General features: G+C 40.7%; 1 protein-coding gene across 4 annotated transcripts in view; it reads left to right on the forward strand.

Annotated features, from left to right (window-relative positions):
* The window catches only part of inpp5l (inositol polyphosphate-5-phosphatase L), a 220721-nt gene continuing 198195 nt past the window's right edge, over positions 1–22526 (forward strand). For all 4 annotated transcript variants that reach the window (XM_034169913.1, XM_034169911.1, XM_034169912.1 and 1 more), the window contains exon 1: positions 1–463. In XM_034169913.1, coding sequence (XP_034025804.1) covers positions 404–463 — 60 coding nt within the window. In that variant the 5' untranslated portion in view covers positions 1–403. The remainder of the gene's footprint in view (positions 464–22526) is intronic.

The raw sequence follows: 22526 nt of genomic DNA on the forward strand, positions 1-22526 counted from the left end.
TGAGGAAGACTTGAAGAGGCGGAGTTCAACAGGCGACAACAGCGCCACCGCAGTCCGGCAGAGAGCGCCTCTCTGTCCGCTCAGTCTTAGGCAGCAGACCTGTCTTTAGGCTGGTTTAAATCCGATAATAACCCGCTAGTCCAATTAAAGACAATCCGCCAAGCCGCAGGCTGAGTAAAGTCCAGCTCTTCGGCTGGACGATGGAGAGGAGCGGCACAGAGGACGACGACCTGAGACCGCAGCCCGCCATCCGTCACAGTGCTCAAGTTGCATGATGTGTCGTGGGGGCTGGAAGTGAAGTGGCCTCGCGTACTTCAGTAGATATTTATTGTGAAGCTGTCGGAGAGGCTCCCGGAGGCCGAGAGTTCAGACGGACCGGTGTCTGAAGGTTTTTGCTGTCAACATGGACACGTACATTGATGTGCTACTTATCACCGCGAACGTCGGCTCCCTCTTTGACAATGTGAGTAAACAAGTATTTCAAAACCTTCCAGAACCGCTGGGCTGAATTTTGTTCGACTGATGAAGAAGTAATGGGTGTAATGACAGGCTACAGGCAGGGGCGGCTCCAGAATTTCACACACTAGGTGGGCATTTGAGTGTGAAGGTGGCACACTTAAGAAGAGTGCAACACAGGGGAGGGTCCACTGGTCCAAACCTCTTTATATTATTTCATGGTGTATATTATAACCCTAAACTGATTGAGCTCTGATGGGACAACAGGGCATCCCGTTATACCTCTGGAAATGCATATATGTAAAGGAACAAAATTAATCAGATTAACATGTACCAAAGATATTGGACTATTGAGGAGAAATCTAAGTCCATTAATCCAATTCCTCATAATTCGATAACGTTTGTTATCCGATAAAGCATATCACATTTTGCTGTTTACATGGCAGCTTGAATAATCAGATAACTCCAGGCTCACGTAAACTACTCACCATGAACAAAATCCACAGAAAAATGACCCATTTTTTTCCAGTTAATATATTATTATACATGCTCTATTATATAACAATTATTTATACATACAGTATATAGGATCTTCCTAGCCTTCAGCATGTAGCATACGGTGCGTGAACATGTGGTGAGTCCTCCCTATAATTTGTGTTGTCTGAATGGATGTTGCCGCCCGGCCTTATTCCACCAACTGTTCCACTAAAACGGGCCAGACCTCTGCCAAGGAGTGGATTATTATCAAGGCCTTCTAGATTAGGTAATTCTGAGTTGAAATTTTGTGTCAATGTCAAGTGCGGGTCGATTTCTTTCTGCTATGCATCTCCCGCTCTTCATCTTTTCTGCCATGATTGTTTTGATTTTGTTAACATCTCGCAGACCCCAAGAGTTCAGTATGGTTGCCAACATCATCCATCAAAATCACTGCTTTAATGCCCTCACCTTGATCACATCATGAGCCACAATTTGAGAATACATGTAGCACTTGCCAATTAATAACAAAAATAAAAGCTACATTTTTTTTGTTTATTGCTGACTGCAAACCATCTTTAGAGGTGCATAGTGCCACCTACTATATCGAATTGTGTGGAATAATAATACAATAACATGCTTTTGGAGGGCGGTATGCATTTTCAGAGGCCCGACGTTCATGACCAGTCGCCCGCAATGACAGATATTCGCACGAGTTAGACAACAGTATGTTATTTGCATTATTATCACTTTTTACTGAGATGCACAACACGTAACGCGTACATAAAAAGTTGGCTCACTTAACTTTTGTCATGCCGGTTGGCGTGCGCTGCTCTCCAAATTCGGCAGTGCGTCCTCATCAAGCTGGCTGCTCTGGATGCTATTCATTGTCGTACTATCCATGAGAAAATCATCCGGAATATCCATATTGGGAGCAACACACACTTCTCGCCTTTTTAGTTTTTTTTTTGCCTCTGCGGACAGTTCTTGGGCTGCGCGCGCGCTATGACGTCATTTGTTTACGCACAGTGGGCGGGTATAGCCAGGTAGTGTCAACGTAAATCTACGATACCGGCCCAGCAACGCCTCTGTAAAGTGATAATATTGACAATTATTCTAAGTCTGTACTGTAAAGAATGTGAAAAAATAAAATATCCAAAATGTCCAATTAATATCTCGACACTTAGAAAAAAGGCACAAGTTTGAGCATTTTACTACAGTCATACAGCACTTTTAAAACACAGCATCAATGCGCTGATTCCAAAGGTGTGCTTATGTTTTTAAATGGAAAAACATGCAATTTTGTACCTACTCTTCACCTGGGTGGATACATCTGATACTAACTCCAGTAAACCTTAAAATTTCTTGCAGTGCTACGGGTAAAAATAAATAATCTCTGTAATAAAATAAAATTTTATTACAGAGATTAGAGCATGCCATAGGTATTAAAGGCACTGCGCTGCGGTGGTTTGAATCATATTTATCTAATAGATTACAATTGTTCATGTAAATGGGGAATCTTCTTCACAGACTAAGGTTAATTATGGAGTTCCACAAGGTTCTGTGCTAGGACCAATTTTATTCACTTTATACATGTTTCCCTTAGGCAGTATTATTAGACGGTATTGCTTAAATTTTCATTGTTACGCAGATGATACCCAGCTTTATCTATCCAATTAAGCCAGAGGACACACACCAATTAGCTAAACTGCAGGATTGTCTTACAGACATAAAGACATGGATGACCTCTAATTTCCTGCTTTTAAACTCAGATAAAACTGAAATTATTGTACTTGGCCCCACAAATCTTAGAAACATGGTGTCTAACCAGATCCTTACTCTGGATGGCATTACCCTGACCTCTAGTAATACTGTGAGAAATCTTGGAGTCATTTTTGATCAGGATATGTCCTTCAATGCGCATATTAAACAAATATGTAGGACTGCTTTTTTGCATTTGTGCAATATCTCTAAAATTAGAAAGGTCTTGTCTCAGAGTGATGCTGAAAAACTAATTCATGCATTTATTTCCTCTAGGCTGGACTATTGTAATTCATTATTATCAGGTTGTCCTAAAAGTTCCCTGAAAAGCCTTCAGTTAATTCAAAATGCTGCAGCTAGAGTGCTAACAGGGACTAGAAGGAGAGAGCATATCTCACCTATATTGGCCTCTCTTCATTGGCTTCCTGTTAATTCTAGAATAGAATTTAAAATTATTCTTCTTACTTATAAGGTTTTGAATAATCAGGTCCCATCTTATCTTAGGGACCTCATAGTACCATATCACCCCAATAGAGTGCTTCGCTCTCAGACTGCAGGCTTACTTGTAGTTCCTAGGGTTTTTAAGCGTAGAATGGGAGGCAGAGCCTTCAGCTTTCGGGCTCCTCTCCTGTGGAACCAGCTCCCAATTCAGATCAGGGAGACAGACACCCTCTCTACTTTTAAGATTAGGCTTAAAACATTCCTTTTTGCTAAAGCTTATAGTTAGGGCTGGATCAGGTGACCCTGAACCATCCCTTAGTTATGCTGCTATAGACGTAGACTGCTGGGGGTTCCCATGATGCACTGAGTGTTTCTTCTCTTTTTGCTCTGTATGCACCACTCTGCATTTAATCATTAGTGATTGATCTCTGCTCCCCTCCACAGCATGTCTTTTTTCCTGGTTCTCTCCCTCAGCCCCAACCAGTCCCAGCAGAAGACTGCCCCTCCCTGAGCCTGGTTCTGCTGGAGGTTTCTTCCTGTTAAAAGGGAGTTTTTCCTTCCCACTGTCGCCAAGTGCTTGCTCATAGGGGGTCGTTTTGACCGTTGGGGTTTTTTCCGTAATTATTGTATGGCTTTGCCTTACAATATAAAGCGCCTTGGGGCAACTGTTTGTTGTGATTTGGCGCTATATAAATAAAATTGATTTGATTGATTTGACTTTTTGAAAAATGGTAAAGCCCTTTTGTGGTTTGTATTGTGCTCTGACAGTATTTCAACAGTGTGCTTGCTGCAGCCTACTCCATTAAAACAGGCTTAAATATAGATGCCGCAGACTCCTTGATAACAGAAAAACATCACGGTAAACATTGGGCATATTTAATGACTTAAACGATTTACTTTGTGCTTGTTTCTTTAAGTTAGTTTTGTGGTGTTGGGGAGTGGAAACAGAAAAGAAACCCAACATCCAATTAGATTAGATAGAACTTTATTGATCCCTTGGGAACACTCCCTCAGGGAATTTGAGGTTCGAGCAGCAAACATTGTATAGCAACACACAGGGTAAGAAGCACACAGAGTATCAAAAGTGAAAGTAAAAACAGCTTGCAAATATAAATACATTGATTTTGTACTCACCCTGTGTCATCCACAACACCACACACCACACCACACACAAACACACACACACACACACACACACACCACACACACACACACACCTCTGCATCTCGTGTGTGACTATCACAGCTGATGGGAGTCTCCGTTCCACTGACAGAACACAGCATAATATTTATCGGCTGCTTAAATGCCTTCAGTGGAACAATTAAATTCACAGATTTTATATTTTTTTTTAAATCACAAGTACACTATGTGGGTGAGTTTGTGTGCCACAGAGCCCACGGGGTTGTGGACACAGACATAGAACACTTTCAGCCGCTGTGCAGCACGTGAAGCTGTGCAAAAAAAAAATTCTGATTAATTCCTTGTAACTCTTACAGTTTCTTAAAATACAGAGCAGAAAGCTGTGCCACACCTGTGAATAAAGTGTAGAAACAGTTAAATCCAATCACCAACCAGAGCCAGGAGGCGGGTTAAAGCACAGGTTTTCCTGGGCTGAAGACCAGCGCCCCAAAGTGACATGGGGGCCCACATTAATGTCCTCCAAAATGTTTTCCAGAACACACATAACACGTCAGTGACTTATGGAACATAGGAACCTGATCCATGTAGACCCAGCCCCAGGCACAGATTTGCGGAGGGGCCTTGCATTGCCCCAAGGGGGGGCAAGTCTAAAGTCCTGTTTAATTGGAGGTTTCTCCCCGGGATATTTAAAAATCTGTTGAATATGCAATTATAACATAGTTTGAGAAAGAAAAAAGCAATCTTCTCATGTCTGACGCACGTAAACAAAGTGCAGGTCTGTAGCGCAACCGCAGGCTAAACACACGTGAGCGCAGTTTAAAGTACCTCTAATATCGAGCCAATGAATAGGATTTAAAAACTTCATGCACCTCCTTTATGCACCAAATGCAAGTATAGGCTAAACGTTCTCGAGAGACTGCTTATTATTGTTATCAACAGGACTCATACCCAGCTAGGACCCTCCATGGGTCTTGATGAAAGAAACGCCGTATATCCATCTTAGAGTTCAGTATAGTTTCTTCACTTCTCATTCTCTTTCACACCTTGGTCCAGTAGTCAACACTACACATATTATTTCGTTTTACCCAGATCCTTTCATGAACCAATTGAATCATTCACAATTATTTTACTGTAGCAAGGTGAAGTCCAGATTGAAAAGATGTTCCTGCTAGCTTGGCTAACAGGGAATTCCCCTTTGGCTGACCTGGTAGAGTCTTGGTCTTCAGTTGGAGCAGTCCGGGGTTCGAATCCCACCGCCGTCCCTGCCACAAAGATAGGTCCTCTGGTCACATTAGTAAAAATCAGATAAAGCACAGTGTGTTTACCAATCATGAATCAACTATGTTGGAAATTTGTATTTGGGTGACTGACTGGCTTGTCTGCCCAGGGCGGTCCCAACTATGGAGCCGTGTGTGTCTTTTCCTGACTAATAATCAGATCCAGATATTTGTAACTCTGTTATTTAAAAAAAAAATGTATTCAGTCCTTCTTGGAATTTGTAATAAAGGTTATGAACTCTTAAACCAAGAATGGTGCTGTGTGTTCCGGTGTGAGAGACCGAACAGTCTCTCCTAAAAATCGGTACGCCCTGCCTTCACTGCGCATGCATCATCAGCCGCGGATCACGAATCATCAACTCGTTTCTGCTTAAAGCTGCACTCCAGTCATCGTCTATCTCAGTGACAGATGTCTGAGGCTTTTGTACAAGAATCATTTCCACATAAATTCAGCATTATTTCATCTTAAAAGAGGGAGGAAGCACTCAGAGCGCCGCGGCTACACGAGCTGCTAGCTCATGTGTTCACGGCGGATCGTTCATTTCAAAGCGTCATGGAGTATTGCCTTGCTTCTGCTTAAAACTGACTTTAGAATGATTAAGAGGTTTTACCTTGTCATCTGATGGTTAATAATCACATTAATCCATTTGGTCGCTTTTGGTGAAGAGACTCTGTCTTAAATGAACGGCTGAGCTCCGAAATGACACAGTGGAGGCAGGGCGAACCAATTTTTAGGGGGGGGGGGGGGATAGCGAAGTGGACTAGTCACGACTCTGTCAACTACTGAAAACCGTTGACAACCTAATTTAGTAGTCGACGAGTCAATTTGATTTGAACCTTGAACCAATGAAGCAGTGCATCGATCCGCTGCTTCACTGGATCTTTGCTTCACCTCCTCTTCCGAAGCGGCAACTCCGCTGTTATCCCCTCTCAAAAGCCATTAAAATATGTCAATCGTGAGTCACTCTTGTGTGGATTAAAGTGACTAACTGGGACTCCTGTCTTGTTGCGAGAAAGAAACGAGAATCGTCCTCTGTTCTGTTGCTCCAAACGCTGCGCTGATGAGCAGCAGCCCAAGACTGTATGGCTGCAGACTCCAGCTGAGCTCAGCTCAGATGTATGGAGAGACATCCATGCCATTAATGTCTGCAAGGAAATGCTTTTGACAAAAACTACAGATTTTTTTCTGTCTATGTCCAGAGATCAAGGATCCAGTGACCAATTTCGTATTTATTTACTTTAAGACTTAATAAAATACTGTTGACATAGAAGACCTGTAAAGCCTACTTTTAGTACACAGAAAATTCACAGTTTGAACATGCTGCCCGTGCTGGAAGCTACACAGCTACAGCACAGAAACACCCTGAGAGCAGCCGCAATGCTCCGGTCAGGCGGAGGTCTTGGAAAATAAAGTCATGCTGACTTATGGTTTTGTGTGAATACTGATAGAATAACTCCATTAATGTCAATTCTGTCATTTGTACAAAGTTAATTAGGGGAGTTAAGTTAGGGGAGGTGATGGTCTAGTGGCTAAGGTGTTGGGCTTGAGTCCAGAAGATCATGGGTTCAAATCCCCACCTGACTGGAAAATCACTAAGGGCCCTTGGGCAAGGCCTTTAATCCCCTATTGCTCCCGGTGTGTAGTGAGCGCCTTGTATGGCAGCACCCTGACATCGGGGTGAATGTGAGGCATAATTGTAAAGCGCTTTGAGCATCTGATTCAGATGGAAAGCGCTATATAAATGCAGTCCATTTACCATTTACCATTTAGTTAAAATATAACATATATCTTTTAATGTTGAATAATGCACTAATTCTGAGGTTTTGTGACAAACACAGACAGATCGCAAAGGATTCTGGGTGAAGGTGCCTCTGCTAAAGACTGATGGTCAGTCATTCATTATGTAAACCAACACGTTAATGTGACGTGTCTTGTGTTGGTGTTTACATATAAATGTGCTTTTGTAAAATATTCCATTTTTTATTTGTAAAAACAGGCATTTTTACGGAGCCCTGGAACTGTCATCGCAAAATGTTTTGCATGTGGAGAGAATGTGCGCACGTTTTATTAGTGCCGTGCGCACGTTTTATGATGTGCACACATTTTATGATGTTGTAAAACGTGCACTCAATATTGTCTTGACACATAAATGTTGGCTTTACACTGTGCGAGTTTTGGCCCTTTTTCACATGATTTTTCATTCATGCGAGAATTTCTTGGACCGAGTTTCAGGTTAATCACATGTCCTGCATCATGTAGTGTACATGGAGTAACAAGCTGCATTCAACATCTCACGACCACCTCCTGATTGCCGATCGTATGGTCAGATGAAAATCAAACCTGTTTGATATTATTCTGGTCGGCCGTCGTGAGGTTATCCTGCTGCTGAAGAGCTACAAACATCCAACTGCTCGCACTGTGCATGTGCAAACACCACAGAGCTGTCTTGTAATGTTTTTGTTGTTGTTTTATTCTGTTTTTAAACTTAATTTGTAATCCGTGTCTGCTACATTTAAGATGCGTGGAGTTTAACAAACGCAAATACAATAACGTCTGTAAACCCAGAGAATATATTCACGAGAGTTTTAGGCATTAGAGTATAATGCTGCTGTCCGTGGAGCCTGAACAGAGTGTCTGAAATGCATTTGTCCTGTCGTGAACGTACTGAGATTACCCTATCCTACCCATAATGCACTGCTGGGCACAGCATGTGCTCACAAAACAAAAATTAGCACATTACTTTAAAACTAAAACATATATCTGATATTTTCATTTTATAAAACTTCAGACATGACAGTAATTTTAAATAACTTGTCCAAAATGAGTTTGGATAAAATTTGAACCATAAGTTAAAAATGTATGCGTCTGGATGACTTGGGTGACATTGCCAGTGTATCAGTATGGTGTTAAAGAAAATTATTTTTTTTTTTGGTGACCAGTTCTCCTTTGCCTGCAGAGGATAGAGTGGTTTCTCTTAAAAGCAGCTTTCTTTTGTTTGCAGAGGGTAGAGCTATACATCTCTTAGGAAACTTTTAACAGGTAGGTCTCAACAGATTTTAAAAATGTTTGCCGTTGTTCAGCTTGGTTGACTATGTTATCGGTCTAAAAGTTATTGGACGACAATTTATCAGAAGATAATTAGTCTGATAATGTTTTTTAAAGTTATCTAAAAAGATAATCTGATAATGAAAATATTATCTTTGATAATTATCTGTTATCGGATTATCGGAAGTGTGCCCACCACTGTCGATAAGGAATCTGATTGATAAGCGGAATCGATAATGGTATCGATATCAATAAAATGCGATAAGCTGCAATTTACCTATGATCCGACTAGCTGACTAATCGCAAAAATATTGACTAGTTGACTATCAAATCAGATGTTAGTGGCAACTCTATTTAATTCATGCCCGATGCCCTTAATTGTGGCTGTACTGTTGGTTCATGCCCAAAAGATGTATCATCAAAGAGAATTACTGTGCAAACAAATGACTTCTGTTTAATTATTGACAATGCAAAAAAAGTGTGACATTTACCATTACTCTCACATACCTCTGTTAGTCCATGAGCCAGTCATCAATTTTGACCTAATCGGTACCACTGAAGGTGACTAAACGACACTTAGAATCAGCCTCAGTATAACATGGTCTACACAAAAGTGTGATAGCCATCCAAGGGTGGTAGCTGTAGCCAGGTTGGGGTCAATGAAGAATTACATAGAGGTCAAAATTTTAAAGTGCTCCAGTCACGTTGAAAACTATATCATATTATTTGTCTGATTATAACAATTCCAAAAAAGTATAGTTTGTACTATCTATGATGGAATGTTCTGGGGTTATGGGAAGAAAACAGCAAAAATGGTGACAAAGGTCAATTTCAGTTTGTACAGGGGTCAAAAGTTAAAGTTGCTAAAATTCAGTAAAAAAAAAAAAAAAAAGATGCAAATTATTGTTTGGGTTAATAGGGTTCTAATAAGGAATAGTTTGCACCCTCTGTCATGCTTAGTTATTATGTTACAGGGTAATATATGTCATATGTCATAGAATCAAATAGATGTTGACCTTGTTTGACCTTTATCTTGGAGACCAAACGTTCAACACAGTCAAAACTATTCAATTTATTAATCCTTTTATTTCAACCAATAATTTACATCATTCTGTACTGAAATTGGAGCAACTTTAACTTTTGACCCCTGTACAAACTGAAACTGACCTTTGTCACAATTTTTGCTGTTTTTCATTTCATTTCATTTCATTTATTTATTTATTTCATTCATTTAAAAGAAAAAAACAGAAAAGCAGAAATAAAGCATCTCCATTACCAGAATGAAAAGGAGCAGAGAGAAGAACAAGTCTTATATTTTCTGCCCCTTTTTACAATACAATCTTTCAATATCCAGCGTCAATTTTTCAACATTATTTAACAGATTGTATTTCTTTAACTTGTCACATACCACTGACTTTATTTCATAATTATGACCATTATTAAATAGATTACATCTCTGACAGGTTACATTTTTAAACTTAAAAACATTTTTATACATTATTAACAAATTACATTTTTTTTTTTAACTTCCTTACAGCCCACTAACTTATTTTATAGTTTCATACTTACTTAATACATCTAGTTTAATACGTTTTTTAAATAATTTAAGCGACCTTAATTCTTTAATTTCTTTATTGAGATTGTTCCATAATTTTACACCATTTACTGCAATACTCCGTTCTTTTACTCTGGTTCTGTATCTTGGTTTTCTAAAGACTTCTATTCCTTTCAGTTTATAACTACTTACTCTTTTCTCAAACATATTTTGAATGTTTGTTGGTAAAGTATTTTTATTTGCTTGGTACATTGTAATATTTTCAAATCGACCAAATCACGAAATTTAAGTACCCTGTACTTAATGAACAATGGATTAGATGGATCTCTAAAACCACTGTTGCTAATCACCCTTAAAGCCCTTTTCTGCAGAATAAACAAAGGTTGTATATAAGTTGTATATGTTGATCCCCAGATTTCTACACAATAAGTTAAATATGGGAAAATCAATGAATTGTACAATGTTAATAAACCATAACTATTTAATGAATATTTTACTTTATGCAAAACAGCAATGGCTTTCGCTATTTTTCCTTTTATGTAATTTATGTGTGACTTCCATGTAAGATCTTCATCAATTATGACTCCTAAAAATTTCATTTCTTTTACCCTTCTATATCCATTCCATCTATTTGTAATGACACGTTATTTTTTTGCTCTGTCATTAAACAATATGAAATTTGTCTTATTAATATTTAGTGACAGTCTGTTTATATCAAACCAATGCTTAACCTTTTCCAATTCTGTTTTTATCACTTGTGCTACTTCCTGTATATCTGATCCAGAGTAAAACAGCGTTGTATCATCAGCAATAAAATGCTACCAAGCACATTAGATACATTCACAAAATCATTGATATACAAAATAAACAGTTTGGGTCCAAGTACTGATCCTTGTGGTACTCCATAAGCAATATTACACAATTCTGATTTGATATTATTTATCTGAACAAACTGTTTTCTGTTTTCTAAGTAGCTTTTTTACCCACTGATGTGCAATACCTCTTATTCCATATTGTTGTAACTTGTGAAGCAATCTTGAGTGGTCAATAACATCAAAAGCTTTTTTCAAGTCAATAAAAATACTTACAAAATAATCCTTATTTTCTATTGTTGTTGATGTTTTCTCTATTAATTCCATAATTGCCATAGCTGTCGAATGTTTTGTTCTGAATCCATACTGAGCATTATTTAAAATATGATGTTTCTCAGTGAATTTATCCAACCTTGTCACAAAAACTTTTTCCATAATTTTAGAAAACTGTGGAAGCAATGATACTGGCCTGTAATTAGAGAATTATGTTTGTCTCCATTTTTATATAATGGGACTACCTTGGCAATTTTCATTTCATCTGGAAAAATCCCTGTTGACAGAGACAGATTGCAAATATAAGTAAATGGTTCAATAACAGTTTCTATTATACTTTTTACAGTCATCATGTCTAAATCTTCATGGTCAGTTGATCTTTTGCTTACACAGTTTTGTACAATATTTCTTATTTCATCTTTTTCCACATTGTCCAGGAAAATACTATTGACCGTATTTACAAGTGTATGTAATGTATCTTCTACTATTGGTTTATTTCCCACCAGACTTGATCCTACATTTGAAAAATAATCATTAAACCCATTTGCCACTTCTTTTATGTCATATATCTCTTTATTTTCTTTGACAAAGTAATTTGGAAAAGTTGCTTTCGCTCCATCACTTTCAATCACACTTTTTATAATTCCCCATGTTGCCCTCATATTATACCCCATAACTCCAAAACATTCCATCACAGATAGTCCAAACTATACCTTTTTGGAATCATTATGACCAGACAAGTAATGTGATATAGTTTTCAAAATGATTGGAGCATTTTTAAAGTTTGACCTCTGTGTAATTCTTCACTGACCCTTACCTGGCTACAGGTGCCACCCTGAGATTGCTATCATAGATTTTTGTGTAGGCCATGATACACTGAGGCTGGATTCTAAGTGTTGTTTAGTCACCTTAAGTGGTACCGAAAACCTGCTTGGCCCATGGACTATGTACGAGGTCTATTAGAAAAGTATTCAACCTTATTATTTTTTTAAAAAACCATATGGATTTGAATCATGTGTGATTGCATCAGACAAGCTTGAACCCTCATGCGCATGCGTGAGTTTTTTCATGCCTGTCGGTTGCGTCATTCGCCTGTGAGCAGGCTTTGAGTGAGGAGTGGACCACCCCTCTCTGCTATTTTTTATTGTGAATAAATGTCTGAACGATTTGGAGCTTTGCTGCATCAATTTTTTTCCATAAACTGTGAGAGACCTCCAGGTGGACACCGTTCAAAAAATTAATATGACTTTCAGAGACGATTTTATGGGGATTACACAGATTAAGGAGTGATCCAGGCGGTTTAAAGACCGCCCACAACTGCTGAGAGCGCGCTGCGCTCCAAGCGCCGATCGACAGGCTCCAACCCCGCTGGAACAACCAGATCATTTCCAACGTGAAAGCTTTGTTGATCCGGGACCTCGTCTGACTTCCACAAAAGGCAGAAGATGTGGACATCAGCACTTTATCGGACATTCCACCGTTACAGGAGTTTTTTTCATGGAAAAGGAAGCGGAGGGACGCGGCACAAAACCACCTCGGTGTTGGTCTCTCAGGACAGCTTTCAGGTGGATTTCAGACGGATTCCGGTTGCTTTCCAGTCGTGTGAATATCCGATTGTGATTGTGCATGAGCTGGACATGGCAGAACATGTCATGGAAGGCTTCATCACGGCGTTGCTTTGCGCCGAGCGTCTGCACCGCGACGCACGGTGGAGCAGCTTCTCTTTCCATGACAAAAACTCCTGTAACAGTGAAATGTGCCATTCATTTTTAAACTGGACGCTTTCTTGATCCGGTATGTCATCTGACTAGCACAGGAATTGTAAAAAGACGTGGACATCAGCACTTTTTTCCGCACACATCGCGGTGCAGCCGCTCGGCGCAAAGGAACGCCGTGATGAAGCCTTCCAGGACATGTTTGGGCATGTCCAGCTTATGCACAATCACAATCGGATAATCACACGACTGGAAAGCAACCGGAATCCATCTGAAATCCACCTGAAAGCTGTCCTGAGAGACCAACACCGAGGTGGTTTTGTGCCGCACCATGAGCGGCACGTTGGCGCACCCCTCCGCTTCTTTTTCCGTTCAGACATTTATTCGCAATAAAAAAATAGCCGAGAGGGGTGGACCACTGCTCACTCAAAGCCTGCTCACAGGCGAATGACACAACCGACAGGCATGAAAAAACTCACGCATGCACACGAGGGTTCAAGCTTGTCTGACGCAATCACACGTGATTCAAATCCATATGGTTTTTTAAAAAAATAATAAGGTCGGATACTTTTCTAATAGACCTCATACTTTATGTGAATTTAGAGGATTATACTCTCCTATCCATTGTTAAAAACAGGTGATGGTTGCGGCCCTTTTTTTTGTTGTTTTTTGAATGGCTTATTTCACACAAGTATGAGTGAAATTTAGTTTCTTTTCAAGGAAAAACAGTTGCTGACCCAATAATGGTGGAGGTTTTTGAGGGAAGGCTGTAGGTATAACACCTTTACAAGAGGTTTGACAATTTCTGAAGTGGAGAAATATGCCTATTGACGACTGGCCACACTTTCACAAGTACGAGGGCTGTCAATAAAGTATAGGTCCTTTTTATTTTTTTCAAAAACTATATGGATTTCATTCATATGTTTTTACGTCAGACATGCTTGAACCCTCGTGCGCATGCGTGAGTTTTTCCACGCCTGTTGGTGACGTCATTCGCCTGTGAGCACTCCTTGTGGGAGGAGTCGTCCAGCCCCTCGTCGGAATTCCTTTGTCTGAGAAGTTGCTGAGAGACTGGCGCTTTGTTTGATCAAAATTTTTTCTAAACCTGTGAGACACATCGAAGTGGACACGGTTTGAAAAATTAAGCTGGTTTTCAGTGAAACTTTTAACGGCTGATGAGAGATTTTGAGGTGATACTGTCGCTTTAAGGACTTCCCACGGTGCAAGACGTCGCGCAGCGCTCTCTGGCGCCGTCGTCAGCCTGTTTCAAGCTGAAAACCTCCACATTTCAGGCTCTATTGATCCAGGACGTCGTGAGAGAACAGAGAAGTTTCAGAAGAAGTCGGTTTCAGCATTTTATCCGGATATTCCACTGTTAAAGGAGATTTTTTTAATGAAAGACGTGCGGACGGGTCCGCGCGTCGGGACGCAGCCGGCGCGGTGCGGCGGCACCGGAAAAACACCTCCGTGTTGATAACCATTTGTAAAATCCAGGCGGCTTTTGATGGGTTTCAGTGGAGTGAGTATATGAGAAATTGTTTAACAGCTGGACATGTTCCAACTTGTCCTTAAGGCTTCCAACAGAGGTATTTTTCCTGGGGCGGAGCGTCGCGGCGGCTGCGAGCCGACGCTGCAATCTTTCATTAAAGTCTTTCATTTCAGTCTTTCATTACAAAAATCTCCTTTAACAGTGGAATATCCGGATAAAATGCTTGAAACTGACTTCTTCTGAAACTTCTGTGTTCTCTCACACGTCCTGGATCAATAGAGCCTGAAATGTGGAGGTTTTCAGCTTGAAACAGGCTGACGATGGCGCCTGAGAGCGCTGCGCGACATCTTGCACCGTGGGAAGTCCTTAAAGCGACAGTATCACCTCAAAATCTCTCATCAGCCGTTAAAATTTTCACCGAAAACCAGCTTAATTTTTCGAACTGTGTCCACTTTGATGTGTCTCACAGGTTTAGAAAAAATTTTGATCAAACAAAGCGCCAGTCTCTCAGCAACTTCTCAGACAAAGGAATTCCGACGAGAGGCTGGACGACTCCTCCCACAAGGAGTGCTCACGGGCGAATGACGTCACCGACAGGCGTGGAAAAACTCACGCATGCGCACGAGGGTTCAAGCATGTCTGACGTAAAAACATATGAATGAAATCCATATAGTTTTTGAAAAAAATAAAAAGGACCTATACTTTATTGACAGACCTCGTAGACTATTGTGTACTTGTCTTTTGAACATTGATTACATTTTTGAATTAACTATCATTGAGTTCACATCAACACATTGTTTAACCCTTGTTTTTGAAAGTCATTTTCTTTTTTATTCATTACTTTTTTCTCCATGGATAAACAGGGTGTTCCACAAGTGATATAATTGGAATGAGTATGTGGTGGCACGCCAGGTGCGGGGAAGCCTCAGCAAATTTAGGTGAAAATTTATGGAAAAAAAGGTTCCCAGTTCCCAAAACAGTTCCCATATGCTAATGTATGTGATATAATAACATGTTATAAATCTAAAATGTGTACCGTATTTTCCGGACTATAAGTCGCACTTTTTTACATGTTTTGGCCGGGGGTGCGACCTATACTCCGGTGCGACTTATAAATGAAAAATATACCGGTAGGATCTCAATTAATTTACTGTAACAAAACAATTTTACGTGACAGAGTCGATCTATGTTTTAAAATGGCCACCAGAAAAGGAAATGCAATGCATCATGGACACTGTAGTATGGCGGCCGTCCTATAAGTCACGCTGGTCGCAATAACCAATCAGAGAACAGAACGTTGGACGCGTATTCCTCACCTCACCCACAGCGTGTGAAGCTGACGAATACGGTGCTTGCTGTTATTCCGGCATGGCGAACAAAACAGCTTCAACCCTTGGATATCAGTGTGAGCAGAGTGTTTAAGTTGACGCTGAGAGCTGCGTGGGAGCACCGGGTGAGCGACGGCAGAGGATTAGTGTGTGCACTTGGAAGGAGCTGGCGTCGAAGATTGTGAATAGCGTTTGAAGCAGACGAACATGGTGTTTATTCCGGGACGGCTAACAAAACAGCTTCAACCCTTGGATATCAGTGTGAGCAGAGTTGACGCTGAGAGCTGCATGGGAGCACTGAGCGACGGCGGAGGATTAGCGTCTGCACTTGGAAGGAGCTGGATCGACAACGCTGGGTGGTCATGAGCTGCGCAGGTAGGTGCTGCATGGTTCGGCTTGCAATGTGGTCCGCAAAATACAAACATATCTGTAGGTAAAATGCAGCTCACGAGAGGGCACTCAAGGCTTGTGTGACTGTTCCTGCGACTTCTGACTACCATAGAAAAATAAAAATTTCAACGTTACTGATAACTTAACAAGACAACGGAGAAGGCCCGAAAAAATGCCACCAAAAAGAAAATCATACTCTGCAGATTGTAAGTTACGACTGGTGAAATATGCATCTGAAAACAGTAGCCGTCACAATATTATCATCTGAACTTTTCATGTTAAGTTAAGATACCTGTATGTCCATGGGACTTATAGTCCAGTGCAACTTATTTATGGTTTATTTTTCTTTATAATGATAAAGTGGCTGGTGCGACTTATACTCCGGTGCGACTTATTTATGGTTTATTTTTCTTTATAATGGATAAAGTGGCTGGTGCGACTTATACTCCGGTGCGACTTATAGTCCGGAAAATACGGTATGTTAACATCTGAAACCTGTTCTGAAGAGCACAGCATGCCTTTCATGCGATTATGGATGTACCGTACGTCTGGAAAGTATTCACAGCGCTGCACTTTTTCCACATTTTGTTATGTTACAGCCTTTTTCCAAAATGGATGAAATTCATTTTTTTCCTCAAAATTCTACCACATAATGAAAATGTTAAAAAAGTTCTGAGATTTTGCAAATTTGTTAAAAATAAAACTAAGAAATCATGTATACCTAAGTATTCACAGCCTTTGTCATGAAGCTCAAGATTGTGCTCAGGTGCATCCTGTTTCCACTGATCATCCTTGAGATGTTTCTACAACTTAATTGGAGTCCACCTGGGGAAAATTCAGTTGATTGGACATGATTTGGAAAGACACACCTGTCTACATATAAGGTCACACAGTTACAGTGCATGTCAGAGCACAAACCAAGCATCAAGTCAAAGACATTGTCTGTAGACCTCTGAGACAGGATTGTCTTGAGGCACAAACCTGGGGAAGGGTACAGAAACATTTCTGCTGCTTTGAAGGTCCCAATGAGCACAATGGCCTCCATCATCCACAAATGGAAGAAGTTTGGATTCACCAGGACTCTTCCTAGAGCTGGCCACCCATCTAAACTGAGCGATCAGGGGAGAAAGACCTTAGTCAGGGAGGTGACCAAGAACCCGATGGTCACTCTCTCAGAGCTCCAGCATTCCTCTGTGGAGAGAGGAGAACCTACCAGAAGGACAACCATCTTTACAGCAATCCACCAATCAGGCCTGTATGGTTGAGTGACCAGATTGAAGCCACTTCTCAGTAAAACGCACATGGTAGCCCACCTGGAGTTTGCCAAAAGGCACCCAAAGGACTCTCAGACCATGAGAAAAACAAAATTCTCTGGTCTGATGAAACAAAGATTGAACTCTTTGGAGTGAATGCCAGGCATCATGTTTGGAGGAAACCAGGCACCATCCCTACAGTGAAGAGTGGTGGTGGCAGCATCATGCTGTGGGGATGCTTTTCGGTGGCAGGAACTGGGAGACTAGTCAGGATTGAGGGAAACATGAATGCAGCAATGTCCAGAGCATCCTGGATGAAAACCTGCTCCAGAGTGCTCTTGACCCCAGACTGGGGTGAAGGTTCATCTTTCAGCAGGACAGTGACCCTAAGCACACAGCCAAGATATCAAAGGAGTGGCTTCAGGACAACTCTGTGAATGTCCTTGAGTGGCCCAGCCAGAGCCCAGACCTAAATCTGATTGAACATCTCTGGAGAGATCTGAAAATGGCTGTGCACTGGCACTCCCCATCCAACCTGATGGAGCTTGAGAGGTCGCTGCAAGAGGAATGGGCAAAACTTCCCAAAGTTAGGTGCGCCAAGCTCATGACATCATATTCAAGAAGACTTAAGGCTGTCATTGCTGCCAAAGGTGCACCAACAAAGTATTGAGCAAAGGGTTTTTTATTTTTAATAAATTTGAAAAAAAACTTTTTTCATTTTGTCATTATGGGGTGTTGTGAGTAGAGTTTTAAGAGAAAAAAATAATTTACTCCATTTTGGAATAAGGCTGTAACATAACAAAATGTGAAAAAAGTGAAGTGCTGTGAATACTTTCCGGATTCACCGTAACCATCTATTTGCTGCAGCCAGGTGAAACTGGTAAAGTTAAGAACATTAAAACATGATTTCATTGGTACTATTCAGTGTATTTCAGTGCAAAAATCTAAAAAAGAATATTGTTTTCACATTGTCATTATGGGATTTTGTGTGTAGAATTTTGAGGAAAAAATTAATTTCATCCACTTTGGAATAAGGCTGTAACATAAAATGTGGAAAAAGTGAAGCTCTGAATACTTTCCGGACGCACTGTATTTTAGAGATGTGGTAATGGACTGGTTGTCTGCCTCAGTGGTTGGCATCCATGACCCAAGGCAGATCCGTGGTGTTGTGGATGCGGCACTGGGCAGCACCAGCGCATGCTCCTAGACTCAACTTAATTTTTGCCCCATGACAAATGGAACAACATTCCTTTGTCTACAAAAGAATTCTCATACTAGCTTACTATATAGTAGGTAAAAATGAATACTTCCCAGTCTGTAGGGTATCTGAATACTCAGTAGGAATTTAGTTGCAGTCGAACAGTACCTGCATGATCCTCTACCTCCATAGTGTGCAAACAGACTACACTAATGAGACTGCTGGAGTTTGGTAACGGAATTCCTGGGAATATTCAAAGAGCATAGCGGACATACAAGAAAACGATTGTGACATCCAAGGGGCAATGGCATTGTGTGTATATACATTTATTAAGTATCAGGAAGTGTTAACCAAAAAGTCTGCCATTGCAAAGCAGAAATGTTGGCAGCATATGTGGGTATGTGTGTATCCATCGTCTGTAAACATCCGGGTCAAAAGACAGGTAAGATGGTGGCAATGTAGTGTGTCTGAATTGTGTCCGTACTTACTCGCTTACTTCTAGTACATACAACAGTAGTGGTTGGGTATTAGGTTCCTCCCCGACATGAGTACATACTGAGATGGATGGTTACTGGATGCAGGGTCCCTGTCAGTTAGTGAATTTCACTTGATCAGGCATCTCATAACGTACATTTTTAAAATAAGATCAAAAAGGCTGGTTTCAGGCAGTCTAGATTGCTACTTTTAAGCTTTTATGTTTACAGGTATGTCCCTTGTATTGAGTTAAAGGTAATTTGTTTCCTATCAAACAAATGGCACGTAACATTTACTTAAATTAAGTAAAAGAGCTGCTCCTTAGATAGCAGTAGATAACAAGTGCAATCATTGATTTCTGATGTCCTCCAATCCGAATCCAGATCACCTCCAAAATTCAGTGGAGTTTTCCATGCCCTAATATCTATCTGTGGTGCAAATTTGGTGAGAATCCGTGAAGTAGTTTTGACGTAATCCTTCAAAGTGTATATAAAGTGTAATCTTGATCCAGAATCAGGATCCAGATTCGAATCACCTCCAAAATTTAATGGAGTCTTCCTTGGTCTAAAATCTATCTGTGGTGAAAATTTCTTCAAAATTCGTGCAGTAGTTTTGATTAAATTTCGCTAATAGACAGACAAATAAATAAATGCCAATGATTATGTTACGTCGTTGGCGGATGTAATGATACTAAAAAGGAGACCACAGATTTTGAATCTAAATGTAAGTAAATGCAGTGTATTTTGATCACAAGTTAACAGTACTATACCTGCAGGCTTTAGGAACTCCTCAACTTCATGTATACAAAAAAGAGGTACAGCTCAGTTTCTATTCATGTGGTGCTCCTCCTTTGGGCTCACTCCACTGATGTTATGTTCACAGTATTTTATTAAGTCCTCTTTTGTGTGTCTGCTGACAGCCACATTTTAAATACACAATTTTGTCATTGGTTGACACAGGAAATTTGCAGACAGGTTGAAAAATGACTGGGCAGGAAAAAAAGTGAAATTGTAGGAGGTCACTCATAGTTTCGTTGTTGGTAGTATCTAAAGTAGTACTGGCACCTCCCAGAGCCACAGACAAAGTCCACCACATACTGTGAGTTTGAGAGACGCACTTCTGTTTGTTCTCTGTACAACACTGTAAGATGTTCAGGCCCTGGCTTTAAAGGAGGTGTAACACCATGTGCCTTGGAACAATATTGCTACGAGCTCTGTTCTAATTTTTATGTAAAGTATAGGAGTTTTATTGGGCCTTCTCTAGCTGCAGGCCCCTAAATTGATTACATCTCAAACTGTACCAGCAATCTGTGATTGAGATACTGAGCTGCGATACACAACAAAAAATTTGAAGTAGTGTTATCACATGGCATGTTATTCATTACTTCAATATTACTGCAATAATTCGATAATACTATGTATTTTGAGTCTCATATAGTATAATTAAAAGGTTTGTTCTGTTCCAAATGACTTGATAAGCCTTTACTACGTTTATACTTTGGCTAAGGCTGTGCTGACAAAACATTCAAACACTGGACAGACGAGGAATGAAAATTTGGCTCAGGGCCAAGTTTCCAGTGGCCAGATCTGGCTTCAAGAAAAACATGTTTGATCCTCTGTGGAATACAGCTGTAAACAGATGAATATCCTCTTTGGGGGCCGTGAGCTTTTCTACTTACTTAGGCTCCCATATTTCTCTCAACAAACACTTGTAAACACTCAGTCAGCCTTCAGGATGAGGGCACAACCTTAAACACATCTTAGTTTAAATCCTGTTGCTTTGTAGTTTTGAGTGTCTTGTCCAAGCAGGAAGCTTTGATGTTGAGAGCTGCATTTGCATTGGGTCCCACCGGGTCCTGCAGGACCCAATGCAAATATGGCGGGAGCAGGCAGTCAGAACTTCTCTGTGGGCGGAAGCGGCCGACTTAAAAAACACTGCGGGAATGGAAGTGACAGGATGACTCAGTTAACAAATGAGAATAGTGTAAAGTGTGTGGCGTTCACTCACTACTTTAAGCTTAAATAGAACGTCTTTAATTTAACAGGAGCAGCAGACATAACACGAGTGAACAGGTACACATACAGAGAGACACAGACACAGCGCAGCAAGATACCGTAGCAACACTGCATGCCCACATATGCCACACACGTGAAACTGTCTTTAAACTAAATGAAAACCACCAAACAGTAGCGCTATTCCTGACCAGTGTGTCAAAAGGCATAGAGGCCAGGGAGTTGAAACAAACAACCCCATGAATCTCTGTTAATAGCCTAAATGACATGTTTTCTCCCACAGGATGGGAGGAGACAGAAAATTAATGCATCTCTATTACTGTGCGGGCATAAATTCTTCACATTTCCTGGGTGAAGAATTCATGGGTGACTAGACAGGCACATTGCGGGAATGGGCGAGAGTGCAACACACGTTGCGGGTGCAGGCAGTAACGACCCGAAAGCAGGAATGGGACGAAGAAATTAGTTCCGCACAGGCCTCTACTTTGATGGCCTCAAATGAAGCCCTGCTGGAAGAAGAAAATGTTGCAGTTCCTTGACTGGTCGCTTGAGGCTGGCTCCAAAAGGGAGCACATTTCCATAGGAGACCATGTTAAAATACCCACGTTTAGAGCAGAAATAAACATGTTTACAGCCTGGGACAAAAACTGAGTTGGTTTCTACATAGTTTCCTCTTCCATGACAACTGTATGGGGTGAAATTTTTTGTAATCTCTTAGTTTAAGAAGTTTTATGCCATAAAATTCTGTATAATTGGGGGCGTGCGCCCTTTGAGTGACAGTAGTTGAGCCCAGTGTCCCCGCCTCTTGTACCATCCGACCGTAACTCAGAGTTCGCGCGATGTGGCTGCTGGCTGTTGTGGAGGGCTGCGTGTTTTATTATTTTTTTAGTATTTTATTAGAAATACCTGCAATAATATGGCTAGGTTTGTGGTGAAACATCCTGATATATCTGCTGCAATATTTGTGCTGAGGGAAATTCTTGTAGTATTTAATGTTGTATGCTGATGACATTAACAGTTTTAGCAGCTATCAGTAGCCTGATCCATTAAGCCCCATTAATGCACGATTACTGAGAAAATAAGTGTCTCATAAGTTTTAGTGCCCACACCAAAGCAAATTGTTAGGAGAACCATTGCTCAGTCCCCAAACATATGATAAACACCTGAACCAAGGTTAGCCTGTTAGCTTAGCTTGTTTGAACTTGAAGAGAGGGATGTATAAGGGGTTGGTAAGGTTAGACCTTACTCATGTGAAGTGCCTTGAGGCAACTTTGTTGTGATTTGGCGCTATATAAATGGAATAAATTGAATTGAAAGTGTTCAGGGGCTATCACTCAAAGCGCGTCATGTTGATGCATCATGTCCAATGCACTGGAGTTGCACTTGTCACTATAAGTGTGTGCGCACATGTACGAGGAAATGAAGCAGTGAA

The sequence above is a fragment of the Thalassophryne amazonica genome, chromosome 5 (assembly GCF_902500255.1).
Source record: "Thalassophryne amazonica chromosome 5, fThaAma1.1, whole genome shotgun sequence".
Lineage (NCBI taxonomy): Eukaryota > Metazoa > Chordata > Actinopteri > Batrachoidiformes > Batrachoididae > Thalassophryne > Thalassophryne amazonica.